Source organism: Mya arenaria, chromosome 4, assembly GCF_026914265.1.
Source record: "Mya arenaria isolate MELC-2E11 chromosome 4, ASM2691426v1".
NCBI lineage: Eukaryota > Metazoa > Mollusca > Bivalvia > Myida > Myidae > Mya > Mya arenaria.
This window is the reverse complement of record NC_069125.1, coordinates 7196286-7211889: the sequence shown is the minus strand read 5'-3', so window position 1 is coordinate 7211889 and position 15604 is coordinate 7196286. Positions and strand designations below refer to the sequence as shown.

The following is a 15604-nucleotide window of genomic DNA, read 5'->3' as shown; positions in this document are numbered from 1 at the left end:
ATAAAATTGATAGCATAGCGACAAACAATAAAATAATGAGGATATTGGATTTATTTGTTCTAACGTCAGGTGTACTGGAATGTATGTATCGCTGTGTTAGATCGACAACCTAATATTTATTTATTCGGAACAGTACATCTGGTTCAACTAGCGATTGCATCTCACCTGTTGCAGGCAGTTAAACATAAAGTCATACCTTCGTAATGACAATGTGTCTATGTGGTGGGATGCGGTTAAAAGGATTCAAACGAAAAGCTTCTATAATTCTGTTTGAACATAAGAGAACAGTTATCGCTTGAAAATATTCGAAACAGAAGTAAGAACGTTTTTATGTTGAATGACAAGGAGAGGATATTTATTTTAGAGAAGTTGGAAAGAATATTGTGTTATGATAAGTTGAAACGCTATATCATGATTTAATAGTTGAACAGTGTTTATGTTCATTTTAGTTTTGGTTATAATATCAAATTTCGCTTTATCGTTACATTATTACGTACAAAGGAAGCATGGATATCATGTAACATAGATCTGGGCCATGGAGTCACATTACAAAATATAAAATGAATACATTAATGTGTTTTTCGACCGAGAGCAGGAAATGCTTTCAAACTTCAGTAAAGTGTATTGGTGATAATTGCGCATTAAGGCGATGACATTTAATGGTGACCGCCGGGACGTTTTACGACCTGATATTGCATAAATACACCAAGCGATGTGTGTATGATCATACAGCAAATGCTTGGACAATAAATATTGGTTGTGTGAACGCCACCGTAAGGCAGATCGCTTCATCGAGGGAAACTTTATGTCTGATCATTAAGTCAGGGAGCAGTTTGAGTGACAAGGCGTTGAACAAGTGGATAAGAAAATATTCATGAGTAACATATGTAAGATATAAGACAAATGCTACTAAGAAAAGCAGGATTAACAAGTTAACTGACCGCACTTTGTGGACAAAGTTTCTACCAGATATTATATGATATGGATACTTTTATGTGCGCCTTCCTTGGAAAATAGTACAGTTACAAAATGTTCTTTGCTGTTTACTCAGGGATAACATCGATTCCTATTATTGTGGCTATCTTTGGAACTATAATTGTTAGTGGTTTCATTTACGTAAGTTCTTTCTTGAAACCGTCTTCAACTATTCCAAAACTGTACTTTAAAGAATCGGCTTTGGCATCCCACCTTCTAAAGCGATGCAGACTTATGAACCGCAAATTCGATCCACCGTGGTATTTAAGGAACGAGCATGTGCAAACGATAGTGTCGTATTTAATTCCAAAAATCTCGAAGGAGTTCGACAGAGAATATTTGCAGATCAAAGACCGGGGTGTTGTTGCGCTTGACTGGGCTTTGCATGTTTCAGTCTACAAAAGAAAGCGGTGTACAGTGTTGATTATACTTCCTGGATTAACAGCGAGCGCATACGATGTCTCAAATATGTGTAGCCTAGCTGCCCATAAAGGTTTCAGACCAGTGGTGTTTAATCCAAGAGGGTTTGGAAACTCGGTGCTAACAACAGCAAAGATTTTAAGTACCGGTGATCCGTACGATATGCGTGAAGTAGTGAAATATATCCATGGTCGTTTTCCTAAAGCTTTGGTTTCAATGGTTGGATATGGAACAGGATGTTCTATTATGCTGTCTTATCTCGGTGAATTCGGGTCATCGGCAAATATTTGTGCTTCAGCCTGTATATCAGCGTGCTTTGATAGCCCAGAGAGGATCTCTAAAGGCATTCAGGGAATTTACGATATATTTTACATGTTGAAATTAAAGTTCATTTTAAATGCTCATTCAAAAACATTTTCAAAGATTGTTAATTTTCATGAACTCCTTAATTGTTGGTCTTACAAACGCTTTGAAGAAATTTTATATTCCAAACTGTACAATATCTCGAGCGTAGATGATTTTATAGAGCGCAATAATCCCCTCAGGGACGCAGACGAAATCGCCGTTCCCTTACTGTTTATAAACAGTCTAGACGATCCATTTTATTCTAAAATGAAAATTCCATATGAACTTTGCAAGTACTATCCTCATATCCTAATGGTGTCTACAAATAAGGGCGGCCATTGTGGATTTATTGATAAACTGTGGGATGTAAGCTGGGCAGAAACATTGGCCCTGGATTATTTAGATTCAGTTTTAGATTTCACAAACAAAGGCCATAGGATTAATTACGGTAAACGGACTGCAAGATCAACAATTTGATACCTATGTCAAGGAAACAAGAATAAATGATAAATGTACCATTGTGTTATGTGTAAATTGAAAACTACAGCCAAATAGCCACATAATAAATAATAACCAAGTTTAAATGCACACGGTCAGAGTCCTACATACACTAAACGAAAAACAACGTACTAAACAAAACAGACATAAAAGAAATGCAAATATATTTATCGGCAAATGAATGGTTACCTACTCCGGACCTTCCTCGTTTGAAGTCATTGTGAGTTTAAATGTATTACAGATTTCGAAGTTAAAGATATAAGCCTAATCGAGGACCTCTTCAAATTGAAGGCAATGAATTCTGAAGAAAAATAAATAATTTAAACCATCTAAGCAAATTAACGTACTCAAAAGGCTTAAATTAAAGTTGGCGATGACTCCTAAGATGCATACAAAGCGTTAAGCGATTCTTTGATACATTTGCTATTTTAATTTTCTACTTTAGAAATCTCCTTTCTAATTTTATGTTACAGTTTCGTGGCTAAAATTCAGGACCTTATATCATAAAAACTCAATGCCTTTAGCACCAATTCAATTTACAATTTCGCTGCTCTGAAATATAATTGATGTATTTGAATGTTGAGTGTTGCTTTTTAGGTGGGAGAGGCATGATTACAAGTTATATTTAGCAATAATCATTTTTTATATGTTTGGCAATGTTCATGAAATTATACTATTGGAAAATCTGTGGTCAACACAGACGCCACAAGGTTCACAAATACCCTGTTTAAAGGCAAGACCAGCAGCCACATATTTGATATCGGACTAGTCACAAGGCACAAGGTCGAAGCCAAATATATACACTGAACAAGATACACAACGTACAAACATGACCAACAGACCACATCTGAATCAACATTTCCTTATATCAATAAATGTTGGGGTCACCATATTGGAATAGTCCTCGAAAAAGGAAGTCAATTGGGGTTAAACTAGCGGATAAGTACCACCAAACCTCACACTGGTCCCGAAATTGTGGTCACCTCCTTGGATCTTTCATCGAAACAGGGGGTCAATTGGGTTAATCTAGAGGATGACCACCCAACCTCATACTTGTCCCAAAACTGTGGTCACCTCCTTGGATCTTTCATCGCAACAGGGGGTCAATTGGGTTAAACTAGAGGATGACCACCCAACCTCACACTTGTCCCATAATTGTGGCCATTCCTTGAAATGGTCAGAGAAACAAGAGTCACTGGGGATTAAACTCGTTGATGAGTTCGCAACCTCACACTTGCCCCAGAATTTTGGCCACGCCTTGGAACTGTCAGAGAAACAGCGGATCACTGGGGATTAAAATTGTTGATGAGTTCCAAGCCACACACTTGCCCCAAAATTGAGGTCATGCCTTAGATCAGTCTTCATAAAGGAGGTCACTCGGGGTTAAACTACAGGATGAGCACCAAAAATCTCATACTTTTCAAGAAATTGTAATTGGATAGAAAGCCAAATCGAAGCAAGCATTAACATGAAGACAATGTAGAATAAAAATCACATAATCTAAAATCTTCCGAGTAGATACAGACATCACTTCCATATGAATGAATCAAGCCGCATCAAAAGTGCTACCTACTCATTTAATGTACCATACAGTCATACAAAAATAGCTATTTAAATTATGGGCGTAAATTTAAGGTATACAACTAGGTGTGCGTATTGTACTGTTGTACAGGTCAATCAAACAAAAACACAACAAATGCTATCATGAAATAATTCAAACGCTTCCAGACAAGCTAACCCTTACAATGTGTGTACTTAAAACGCAATACATTTATGATTTTTTTTGTAGAATACTACATACAATCAGTAAATCTGATTCAAATTGACAGTATATTAGAAAGAACCTTGGAGATCACGCACTGATACCGCGTCTGTAACAGCTTTCGAGTCAAATGAGTAATAAATCATATCTTGCCTAACGCAAGCGAAGTGGAAGGAATATTTGTGTCGCTATACAAGTAAAAACATTGTGTTTCACGTTCAATTTATGGACTAGCGTGGAAAATATATTGTGGTGTTATAATCTGATAAGCTGATCAAAAAATAAACGGTCTTTCCAATTAACTTTAACCCTAAGAAATTTGGTGACTGAGAACAAATTAATAGCTTTAACGAATAGAAGTAAAACTAAGTGTCAACACCGATTGTCAGATACAAACAAGAGCTCAGTATTCATGTTTCTCAGTTTATATTATGTATTATTTGCTTTGCCTTTACCATTAGATATAACAAATATATTACTTGTTAAAATAACACGGGAATAACGTAAACAAAAGAAAATTATTGTCTTACGAGTAATGCGTATGGAACGCTAATAACACACAGTGAACACAATGATTAAGCAATGTAAACCGAGATGGTTTCTTACAGCATACACTGAACACAACTAATTGGCAATGTAGCAATGTAGCCGCAGATGGTTTCTTACAGCAAACAGTAAAAACACGTATTTAGCAATTTAGCCCCAGATGTTTGCTCACAGCAAACAATGAACACACCTGTTTAGTAATGTAGCCCGTAGTGGTTGCTAACAGCATAAAGTGGAAACAGCTGTTTGGCAATTAAACCCATTATGATTTATTTCAAACAGTATACAATAAATACAACTGTTTGGTAATGTAGCCCAAAATGTTTGCTAACAGCATACAGTGAACACAGCTGTTTGGTAATGAAACCCATAATGGTTTCAAACAGCATACAATGAACACAACTGTTTGGTAATGCAGCCTATAATGGTTGCAAACAGCATAAAGTGAACATAACAATTTACAACATAACAAATGGTTTCTTACAGCCTGCAGTGAACACAACTATTTGGCAATGTAACACCAGATGGTTTCATACAGCATAGAGAGAACACAACTGTTTCGCAATGTAGCCCAAAAATGTTTCTAACATACAGTGAACACAACTATTTGCCAATGTAGCATCAGGTGGTTTCGTACCTCATACAGCGAACAGAAATATTTCGAAATGTAGCATCAGATGGTTTCTTACAGCCTGCAGTGAACACAACTATTTGGTTATGTAGTTCAAGATGGTATTAAACAGCATATATTAAACACAACTAGATGGTTATGTAGTTCAAGATGGTATTAAACAGCATATATTAAACACAACTAGATGGTTATGTAGTTCAAGATGGTATTAAACAGCATATATTAAACACAACTAGATGGTTATGTAGTCCCAGATGGTATTAAACAGCATATATTAAACACAACTAGATGGTTATGTAGTTCCAGATGGTATCAAACAGCATACATTGAACACAACTAGATGGTTATGTAGTCCCAGATGGTATTAAACAGCATATATTAAACACAACTATATGGTTATGTAGTCCCAGATGGTATTAAACAGCATATATTAAACACAACTATATGGTTATGTAGTCCCAGATGGTATTAAACAGCATATATTAAACACAACTAGATGGTTATGTAGTTCAAGATGGTATTAAAGAGCATACATTAAACACAACTAGATGGTTATGTAGTTCCAGATGGTATCAAACAGCATACATTGAACACAACTAGATGGTTAGGTAGTTCCAGATGGTATCAAACAGCATACATTGAACACAACTAGATGGTTATGTAGTCCCAGATGGTATCAAACAGCATACATTGAACATAACTATTACGCAATTTAGCCCCTGATGGTTTCTAACAACATATAGTGTATACAAATATTTAGCAATGTAACACCAGATGGTTCCTAACAGCATTCAGTGGACATGACTGTTTGCTATTTTAACTCCGGATAGTTTCTACCAGCATTCAATGAACATAACTATTTAGCTATTAAGCCCCTGATGGTTTCTTACATCATATAGCGAACAAAACTATTTGACAAAGTAGCACCAGATGGTTTCTAACAGCCTAAAGTGAACACAAATTTTGGCAATTCGCCCCAGATGGTTTCTAACAGCATAAAGTGAACACAAAAATGTTTGGCAATTAGCCCCAATAGGTTTCTAACAGCATAAAATAAACACAAGTGTTTGGCAAATAGCCCCAGATGGTTTCTTACAGCCTGCAGTGAACACAAATGTTTAGCAATGTAGCTCGGACGGTTTCTTACAACATGCAGTGAACACAACTGTTTGGCAATTAGCCCCAGATGGTTTCTATCAGCATAAAGTGAACACAAACGTTTGGCAATGTAGCCACAGGAGGTTTCGAAAATCAAAGAGTGAATACAACTATTTTGCAATATAGCTCCGGATGCTTTTTAATAGCAAACAGTAAACACAACTATTTAGCAAAGTAGCCTCGGATTGCCCCAGCTATTAACAATTGTGTTCTGTATGATATACGAGTACATTAAAATATTTAGATTTAAGTTAATGTGACTTTAGAAGATATAATTTACTTTCATGAAGCATGTAAATCAAGCAATTGGGACACGTTTTGGAAACTCCATTTCAAATAATTATTTATTAATACATTTCTGTACATATGCCACCAACCACACCCATTGGAAGTTAATACAGAACGTCAATTAAATATTGATTGTATTGCTCCTTTGTTTATGCAAATACAATTTATTTTTATTCCATGCTGGTAACTCATACAAAAATCGTTTATTCATACTAAATTGTGAAAATGCACTAAAATTTAGCCAAATGACATCAAACCGGATTTTTCGTCCAAGCAGCTTTAACGTTTGCGATCGTTTTTTATGCTGAAAATGGTGAGCTTACCAGGATAATCAATCATTACTTTCAAAACTGCAAAATATTAGAATTGAACAAATATCAATGATTTGTTCTCGATATGTAAGGCTAATTACGTCAGATCTTAAACAGGAGAATATAAACATAAATTTCAAACAAAAATCTATAATTCATGCATATCTCCGGGTTCCGACTTTTGCTGTGATTTCATGAGTACCCTTAAAAGGTTTCTCCTTATATGCAACACAGTTTCAAGTCTTTAAGAAAAAGACTTCGTACATACACTTAAATAATAGTTGTTTTAAAAAACACATACTATATCGTGGCTGATGAGTTGTACGCGCAAGGCAATCTTTAGTTTAATTAAGTCTAAAGTTAACTGTTTTGTTTGGTATATTTCTGTTGCATCACATACTGAAAGCGGTGAACCGAATTGCAAATAAACGCTGCAATCGCCTATAGATAGAAATACGATACGGACGGAATCATTTAATTGCGTTGTTTGCCGTTACTGATGTTTGATTATTGTTGTAAGGATGACTTATCATTGTTTGAAAAGTACAACTATTAAGATATAACAAAGCGGATTGTTTTTTTCTTTGATTGCCTCACAAATTAAGGTTTTCCATTTTCTTAATTCTGATCCTATAACTCATCGCAAAACTTAAATATTGAATTATTTCAATATTGTTTTTAATTACTTTAAAGCTGGATTGTATTCATTACATTTTTCATCTTTTGCATCAATAATGTTCCTTAGAGTGTTAAATTAATACTGATTTATTATTTCGGTTCGTTTATGCAGTATCAAGTATGGGCGAGAGTTTACAATTTCATGAAGCACTTTCGCTTAGAAAGAAACGGCAGATATTCCAAGCGCCGTGTACATTGGTCAAACTGCGTTGCGCTTGTCCAATCAGATTGCATCATTCATTAGCAACATCGTCATAACGCCAACCGTTCCATGCAAAAAGGAAGTCATTACTAATCATCTTCTACAAAAAAGAATAGTTTAATAGTATCAAAATGACACCATTTATGTAATACGCCTTATCTTTATACTGCATTGTTTTGGCATTCAGTAATTGTAATTAAACCATACTTCTTTGAAGTAACGAAGTACATTTAAATATATATAAATTACTGAGCCGTATCTTTCATCATATTTGTATATATTAATCGTTTTGACCTTGTCGTAATTGATTTTTCAAATAAAAATATATGTATTTCTTGTGAATCGATGTATGCACAACGTTAATTGTATACGTACATATACAAAGACCTTTTACGTTTTAGTCATTATGATTAACCGCTTCAGATCTCATGGATGAGAAATGAACGATTAAAAGTGTTTTTCTCACTTAAAAACCACTTATGATATGTAATAAATTAAATGGGTTAAAACAAACATGTGTTTGTCGAGCTTTTATACTTTCAATCATAAAAATATCAAGTAAACAATGGAGTTATTGACAATTATTAAGACACCTTGGTTAAAAAATGCAAATGATTTCGCTCTTTTAAGTAGCATTGTGTTTGACTAAATGGCAATTCAAAACAAGAAAAACTGTGATACAAAGTATCACAGCGGGCCCACAAACAGATCTATCATGTAAATATTTTGAAGTTGGTAATGAACAAATAATAAATAAAAATAAAAGGTTATACTTATTTAGCCATTAATGATTCATGCTTTATTTTTTTTCACATATGAACATTTCATTAGCAACAGTTTGCCTTGTTTTCCACAACGAAAATACAACAGCTTAAAATGAAATCATTTCTCAATTAAAATGATCAATGATGGATTGGCAAACAACATTTTTTTGTTCGTTCTTTGATGTTGTGCAGATAGTTTTTCACAAGTTGTGAGGCTAACATTTAAAGCTACATTTACAATTAAAATGATTGGTTTAAACAATTGTAAATGAAACACCTTAAACAGTAATTTAATCCGTGATATCTTCTCATCTTTTCACCAAACCAGCAAAAAAATAAAAATTACTCTTTTCAATGAACTGCCATTTTCAATAAAAATACACAAACGTCCGTCTTTACGTACACTTTAAGTAGTATATAAAATACATTAAACAAAATAAGTTTTAAAAAATCTTTAATTTCAAAACTTATTTTGTTTCCTTCTTTGTCTATATGGTCAGCAACTCTACTCTATTTATATATCGTCAGCTAACTCGTCAGCACTTTAGTACGTGCCCAGAAATGTTGCGAAAACAAACGTACGAAAGACAACTCTGTAAAAAAAATAGACTGTGTCTACAATTTTGATGTCAAAAGTAACACCGTTTATTTAATGACGAGACAGTCATATGGTAAGAACGACAACTTATGTATTCAAGGGAAATATTGACTGCGTCTACATTTCCAGCTCAAAAGTACTTGAATATTTTAGGAAAAAGAGACGCATATTTTCAACCAAGTTCTTAAGTCTCCATCAACCTTTTACTCACCACGTATTAAATATAGCGGGCCGCTGCAGTCATGTTCTAAATAAGTGTAACATAGTCATTTGTGTAACATAAAACCTCCTAAAACATTGTTGCAAAAATTTAACACTAGAAAATGAATGTGGATTCAAGGGGCAATGAATTGATATGAACAACACTTTTTGTGATATATGTCGAAAAGTATCCATTTTTAAATGATGATATATGTATATAAATTATATATATATCGACCTTTCAAAAATGTATACTTCTATATATATGACGTTACATGAGTGAAAGAGGTTGGCAAAAAAATAGGATGTACGCATGTAATGTCTCTTTCAATTTGTTTATAATTTTCTTTGACCGACAAGATTTATATAAATGTCACATCACATAGTTCAGGCATACTTCATACATTCAAATTCAAAACCTAAATGCATAATGGTTGCAAATAAATTTTGTTAATGCTTGTATAATGTTTGAAATAGTTAAATAAAGTAATCAATTATACATCAGTACCAGACTGTAATGTCGCGAATGTTATTTAGTGTTTAGTTCAAAGACCAATTCTCAGTTTATCATCATTTGTATCATTCTGTACTGTCTCGATTATTTTTAAAATGCTACCAAAGTCGGTCGTTCGTAAAATCGAGCAAGAGAACCGTTCAATGGCCAAAGATCGCCTGCCGGAGGGTACAGCTGTAGGTATAAACTTACGCCATAAAATTCAAAAATTCATATTCCTTATTTAAATGTAATTTGATTCTGCCCATTCGAAACTCCTCGGCCATTTTTATCGAAAAAACCTCAGATGTATTTGGACGGTTTACATACTCAAAAAGTGTGTACGTTTTAGTCCGCTGCAAGTAGATCGCGTAGTAATTTTATTTAGCATTTAAACTTTATGACTCAACGTTTGGGAAACTTAATTATGTTTGCAATAATACACTTCACTGGCAATAAATTCAAACTTAGACCAATAAATACAATTCTAAAACACTATATTTAATTAATGATATAATTAATGATTAAAAAATACGAACTACTTCAAATGATGTATCAGCATAAATCCGAGGTTGTTTTCGATCAAAATGACCGAGGAGATCCGAATGAATTCTGCCAAGGAACTATGTTGCATTATATACTTGTTTTACAAGCAGGTAGGAAACGAAAAGAACATTCTAGAAGCCATTACTGCAGTAAAGTCATTGGTACCTGGTTTGTATTGCGGGCATTTCAGTTGAAATATGATGATTAGTAGGCACTAAGTCTGTTTTAGTGTGTGTTTTTTTTATTTTGTTCACATAGGAACTTTATTAACAATGTTGTGGTTTCTTTATCAATAGAGCTTGTGGAACGCGTCCATGCAAAACATATACGGATGCCGGCACTCATTATAATCAATGATAGTAATAGTGATTCTTTATTTATAAGATTACCCTTTATTCTTTCGTTTTTAACGGTGTTTATGCTTTTAACTTTCAGCTACTGAGCTTGTTTCTGTAGTTTTTCATATAAGTATTATGAAAGTTCATTATTTGCATGAGTCTAAAGTTTGACTTGAAGTTGAAGTTTGAATTGACTATTTATGACAGCTTTGAAAATAGCCAAATCCACAGTCAAATTCGAGTTTTTGAGAAAAAGGTATTGTTTTAACATATGTCACTCGAAATCCTACTTAATAATTGAAATTCAGAAAATGCCAAAAGGTTAAAATTTACATTAAATAATGCAAAAACAACAAGTCGATAATGGCGCCAATGCACTTCCATAAAAGCTATTAATGTCACGATTCTAATATAAGAGTGCAAATATGATAAACAAAACACTTATAGTCAGATTGTATTAGGTTTACCTGGTTGTTACTGAATTGTTACATACCACTTAATAAGTGTTATATATATATATATATTCCTTAGAGAATTGACAATTGAAAATATTCATTGATAGTATTTCAAACCCCAAATACCATATATAAAATTTCCAAAATGTGTGTACTAAACATAAAATAAAGCCTGAAAAAGGTACGTTTCTTAAAAGAGAAATGAAATAAGTTGAACGTAACCAATATGTCTTAAAAAGTCATTAGGACAACCTCGGCCATTTTCCATCGAAAACAACCTCGGATGAATATTGACGGTTTACAATGGCAAAAATCTTTATATTTTACTACGCTGCAAGTATACCGCGTAGTAGTTTAAATTTATCAGTTGAACCTTATAATTTTCCTCGCATGAATCTAAATCATTTATGCAATAAAACACTTCACTAGCAAACAAATTAAACTTAATAATACAAAATACACGTTAAAACACTACGATTAGTTATTACTCTTATTTACAATTTTGTGAACTATTTCACCAGATGTACCGGCATACATCCGATGTTGTTTTCGATGGAAAATGGCCGAGGTGTTCCGAATGCAGTTAAATGACCCAATTCGGCGTAAGTTTACCAACAATGAGACGAAAATGTGGAATATGTAGAGCAATTACATCCAGCATGTAAGGCAATATTTTGAAATCAAAAACCTTTTAGCTTCAAAGCCACTTAAAATTGGAAGTTGTCAATGATCTGAGATGGTCTAACCATGCCTAGATTTACTGCAATGTGTTAAAAAAAATAACACTGAGTTTATGTTATTTGCGTTTTTAAAATGTCTATCCTGGAGTTATATTGTTTTGGGTAAAGTATCCTAGAAGTAAATGAGCGGCCCCAGTCTCTCCATTTTGTTTTGCCCAGGCGAGCTTTAGAGGTAAAACATTGGAAAACACGTGATCCCGTTTTAATTCAGCCGGATCGACTTTGATGAAATTTTGTATAAAAGTAGTTTGCCAGGATAGATTACCTATATCCAGGTCTTCTCTTCAAGATGCGCTGCACACTGATTATCTGCGTTTTGTTACTTGCTCTGATAGGAAGTACCTGTGTTCCGAGCGTCGAAGGTACGTGTAATAGTGTATATGGCGTTGTAAGTCAACTTAGTAAATAAAGATATTGTCAAATTGTAAAGCCTCAGTGCCACTTAGGAATAAATAATTAGAGAAAAAGTGAGTGTATGAATAAGATAGAGTCTTATATAATGTTTGGTAAATTCTAGAGGTCCACACGATGCTTTATTAATAGGGAATGTTTGGGAAATACCAATATAATTCCAAACTGGAACACTGACTCACTATATGCTAATGAGGTAGATAAGTGGGCGGAGCATGGCGCTTTGCAAACAGTTTTTAAGCAGCTGCCAGAATAGACTGGAGAAATAACTAGATAAATACTGAACATTGTCAAAATTCACATGAAGAAATCAAGCTTCTGTTTCTAAAGTAAATGAGATAAACGTATTTTTGAATGAAAAACTATTAATGTTGTTTAGTGGAGACTCGCAGATTGGTACTGGCTCATGTTTTTGTAAAATGCAATTTTGGCGTATGACAAAATAAAGTGTGGCAAATCATTTTGTGTGTTAAAACTAAGATACCAAAAGCTAAAACTCAACAGCAAATCTTTATATTTGCTCAGATAATGTTTTCGAAGACTACAATTTTCAAATAAGCGTAAACAGCTTTGTTGTTGTGTAATTGGTTAATTGACATTATCACGTGATTTTATCAATGTTTGCTTAAAAATATGTCAAAATAGTTCATGCTTTTATGAAAATCCTAATGGTCACGTGGTTAATGTGATCAATTTCTAGTGTTTTTTACTTGACTTTACCGGCGGGGGTCCGCACGCCACTAAAACCAACATATTGTTTCTGCAATTTCGATATCGTAAAGTAAAATAATAAAAAATAAGTGTTTTCAGATGCATAACCGGGAAAACTATTTAAACCTTACACGTCTTAGTTAAAAAATGCAAATAATTAGTAATTCACGTAAAAGTCACGTGAAAGTTTTTTGTTGTTTTTTGTGGGGGGAGTAAAAAAGGATAAAACGGTTAAGAGAAGTCATTTGGATATACATACAAACAAATAAGTTTGCATTACTTAAACGTAATGGGACTTTCAGAGACGAAATATATTCAGCGTCATTTTAGTACGATTTGACATAAAATAACACTAGGGCTTTGTACGAATGCTGAAAAATTAAGTTAATATTTATCCTGTCACATTTTTTTCGTATATTATAAATTATTTGAAAAAAATATCGGTTTTAGAAAAATAAATGCATTGAAAAACAACAAAATAGGAAATAGTTAATGTTAGGTATATTTTTTATAGAAGTCATTATTCTTGAAACAGCTCAGAATTAACTCCACTAGCAAAATTTGAATTTTCATGTCGCCATTTCCAGCATCCCATGCATCAACTTACGAAGTGGCATAATCAGTGTGTGTATACCTAGTGATAAATTACGTCATATATGCTACATCGGAAAAATGAGGACTTACATCCAAGTCAAGTCAAGTCAAGTCAAGTAATATTTATTTATAAAGTTGGGTTTACAACATATAGAACACAAGCTCTGAAGAGCTTTTAAAACCAACATAACTTTTCATTTTTTCACCATTTTAAATGAAATAAAGGGCAGTCTATGCCGCTTAAAGAGCCCCGACTTCTTTTCATTACCGGAATTTGAATAGGTGGCGGTTTTGTGAAAAGATTGTCGAAGTGTTTTCAGAAACTAAACTCTCAATCAAACTCAAAATATTGCCTTTCGACGTAGCATTTATGACTCAATTTACCACGTGGTACTTGCATACACTGATACCTAATTTGTCGATATATTCATAACACGTTGAATGTCCAATTTTCACCTTAAACATCATTTCTTACCTGACATTGTGTTAAATACTGAGTCATTAAAAAAAATACCTACCAATTCAATGTAAAATAAAAGGAATGGACGTGGACTTTATCAGTCCATTCAATATTAATACGAAGTCGCACTTATATATGTTAAGAAAAAAGTGGTTTAACGAAAATACATATTTCGAATAACTTCATTTGTCTCGTGACCTAGGATTAGAATCACGTGACCAATAAAGCTTGTAACATTTATCAGGCACCTTGTTATTATGCTTGAGGACTAGCTCCAGACTTTTGTAATAGACCACAACGTTTCAACTGAGTCCCTGAGGAGTTGAAAATCGAACTAGAATGTACCAGAGTTCAATGAAAATCAATTCATGAAATATACCTGGAATAATGATTGATTTACAAAATAAGTCAATGTTTAGTTTGAAGTAAGAATGTGTGATAGTTTACATATATTAAGAATTAACACACTTATAAAACACGGTTATGAATGGAAAAAACTCCTTTAAACTGGAAAACACTTGGCAGTTGTGGTTTTGACCTCATTGCAATAAGATTGCATAATAATTCTAAAAATAAGGTTCTACAGGGGAGGTAATTCAGATATACAGTACATAAATAATGAAATGCGATTTTCTCACTTCTGTACTGCATCAGCTCTAAAGTAAGTTAACGATGAGAAGGAATCGTCGCTCAAGCCGTTCAGCACTATCAGTGCTTTCATTTTGTCGATTGCTATGCAAGTGTCACTTTCCATTGTTAAACTAAATCACCATTTCTTATTTCAGCCCAGTGCCGTTGTGGGTTTTCATGCGGTAGCTCTGAATGTTACGCCGGAAGATGTGGCAGGTTGGGTTGGCGTAAATGGTGCTGCCGAAAAGGGACTCAAAAATGCCGCTAGATACTGCATGTGGACACTTTCATCTAGACTTTTGTCAAAGATTGTTTTAATTATATCTTGCTAAAACTGTTCACATGACTAGTGTTTACCTGCAATAAAACAAAAACAAAAACTATCTGCATATAAGAAATATGTTTACTAAAATAAACACATACTCTGCATACTTAAGCTTTTGTTTGTGTCATTAAAAAAGACTCAAAATGTATATACTGATGACGGTACTTTGCGGTGCATATTTGATCACAATGTTCCGAATCTTTTTGCCTCCACACACAAAACCAGATTTCATTTTTTTACTTATTATCTAGGGAAAGACGACTATGACTATCAATTTCCTTTCCTGCATCCATTCCTGAAAAAACAGCACGTCGTATCCCGTATCATGTTAGTGTCGTGTGTTGATTGCTACCTTTAACACACTAATGTGAGTTTTTGTGCAAATGTTTGCATCATTGACCCACTTTCGTTCAGAAACCAGGTCAATCAGCGTCCATTGTTATGATGCGGACCCTGATAGCGCTAATGTAAAACAAAAAGCCGGGCATTAACGGCACGCGAATTCACTGAATAATGCACGTTTT

General features: G+C 33.8%; 1 protein-coding gene and 1 long non-coding RNA gene across 2 annotated transcripts; both read left to right on the top strand.

Moving 5' to 3' along the window:
- On the top strand, positions 1 to 2256 carry LOC128232151 (protein ABHD15-like). The gene has a single exon (XM_052945545.1). It carries the CDS (start codon positions 1030 to 1032, stop codon positions 2215 to 2217), a length of 1188 nt encoding a protein of 395 aa, XP_052801505.1. The 5' UTR covers positions 1 to 1029; the 3' UTR covers positions 2218 to 2256.
- Positions 2257 to 12179: 9923 nt separating this feature from the next.
- On the top strand, positions 12180 to 15186 carry LOC128232774 (uncharacterized). Its single transcript, XR_008260569.1, has 2 exons — positions 12180 to 12311; positions 14911 to 15186. It is a non-coding gene; the product is annotated as an uncharacterized LOC128232774 (long non-coding RNA).
- The last annotated feature ends 418 nt before the right edge of the window (positions 15187 to 15604 follow it).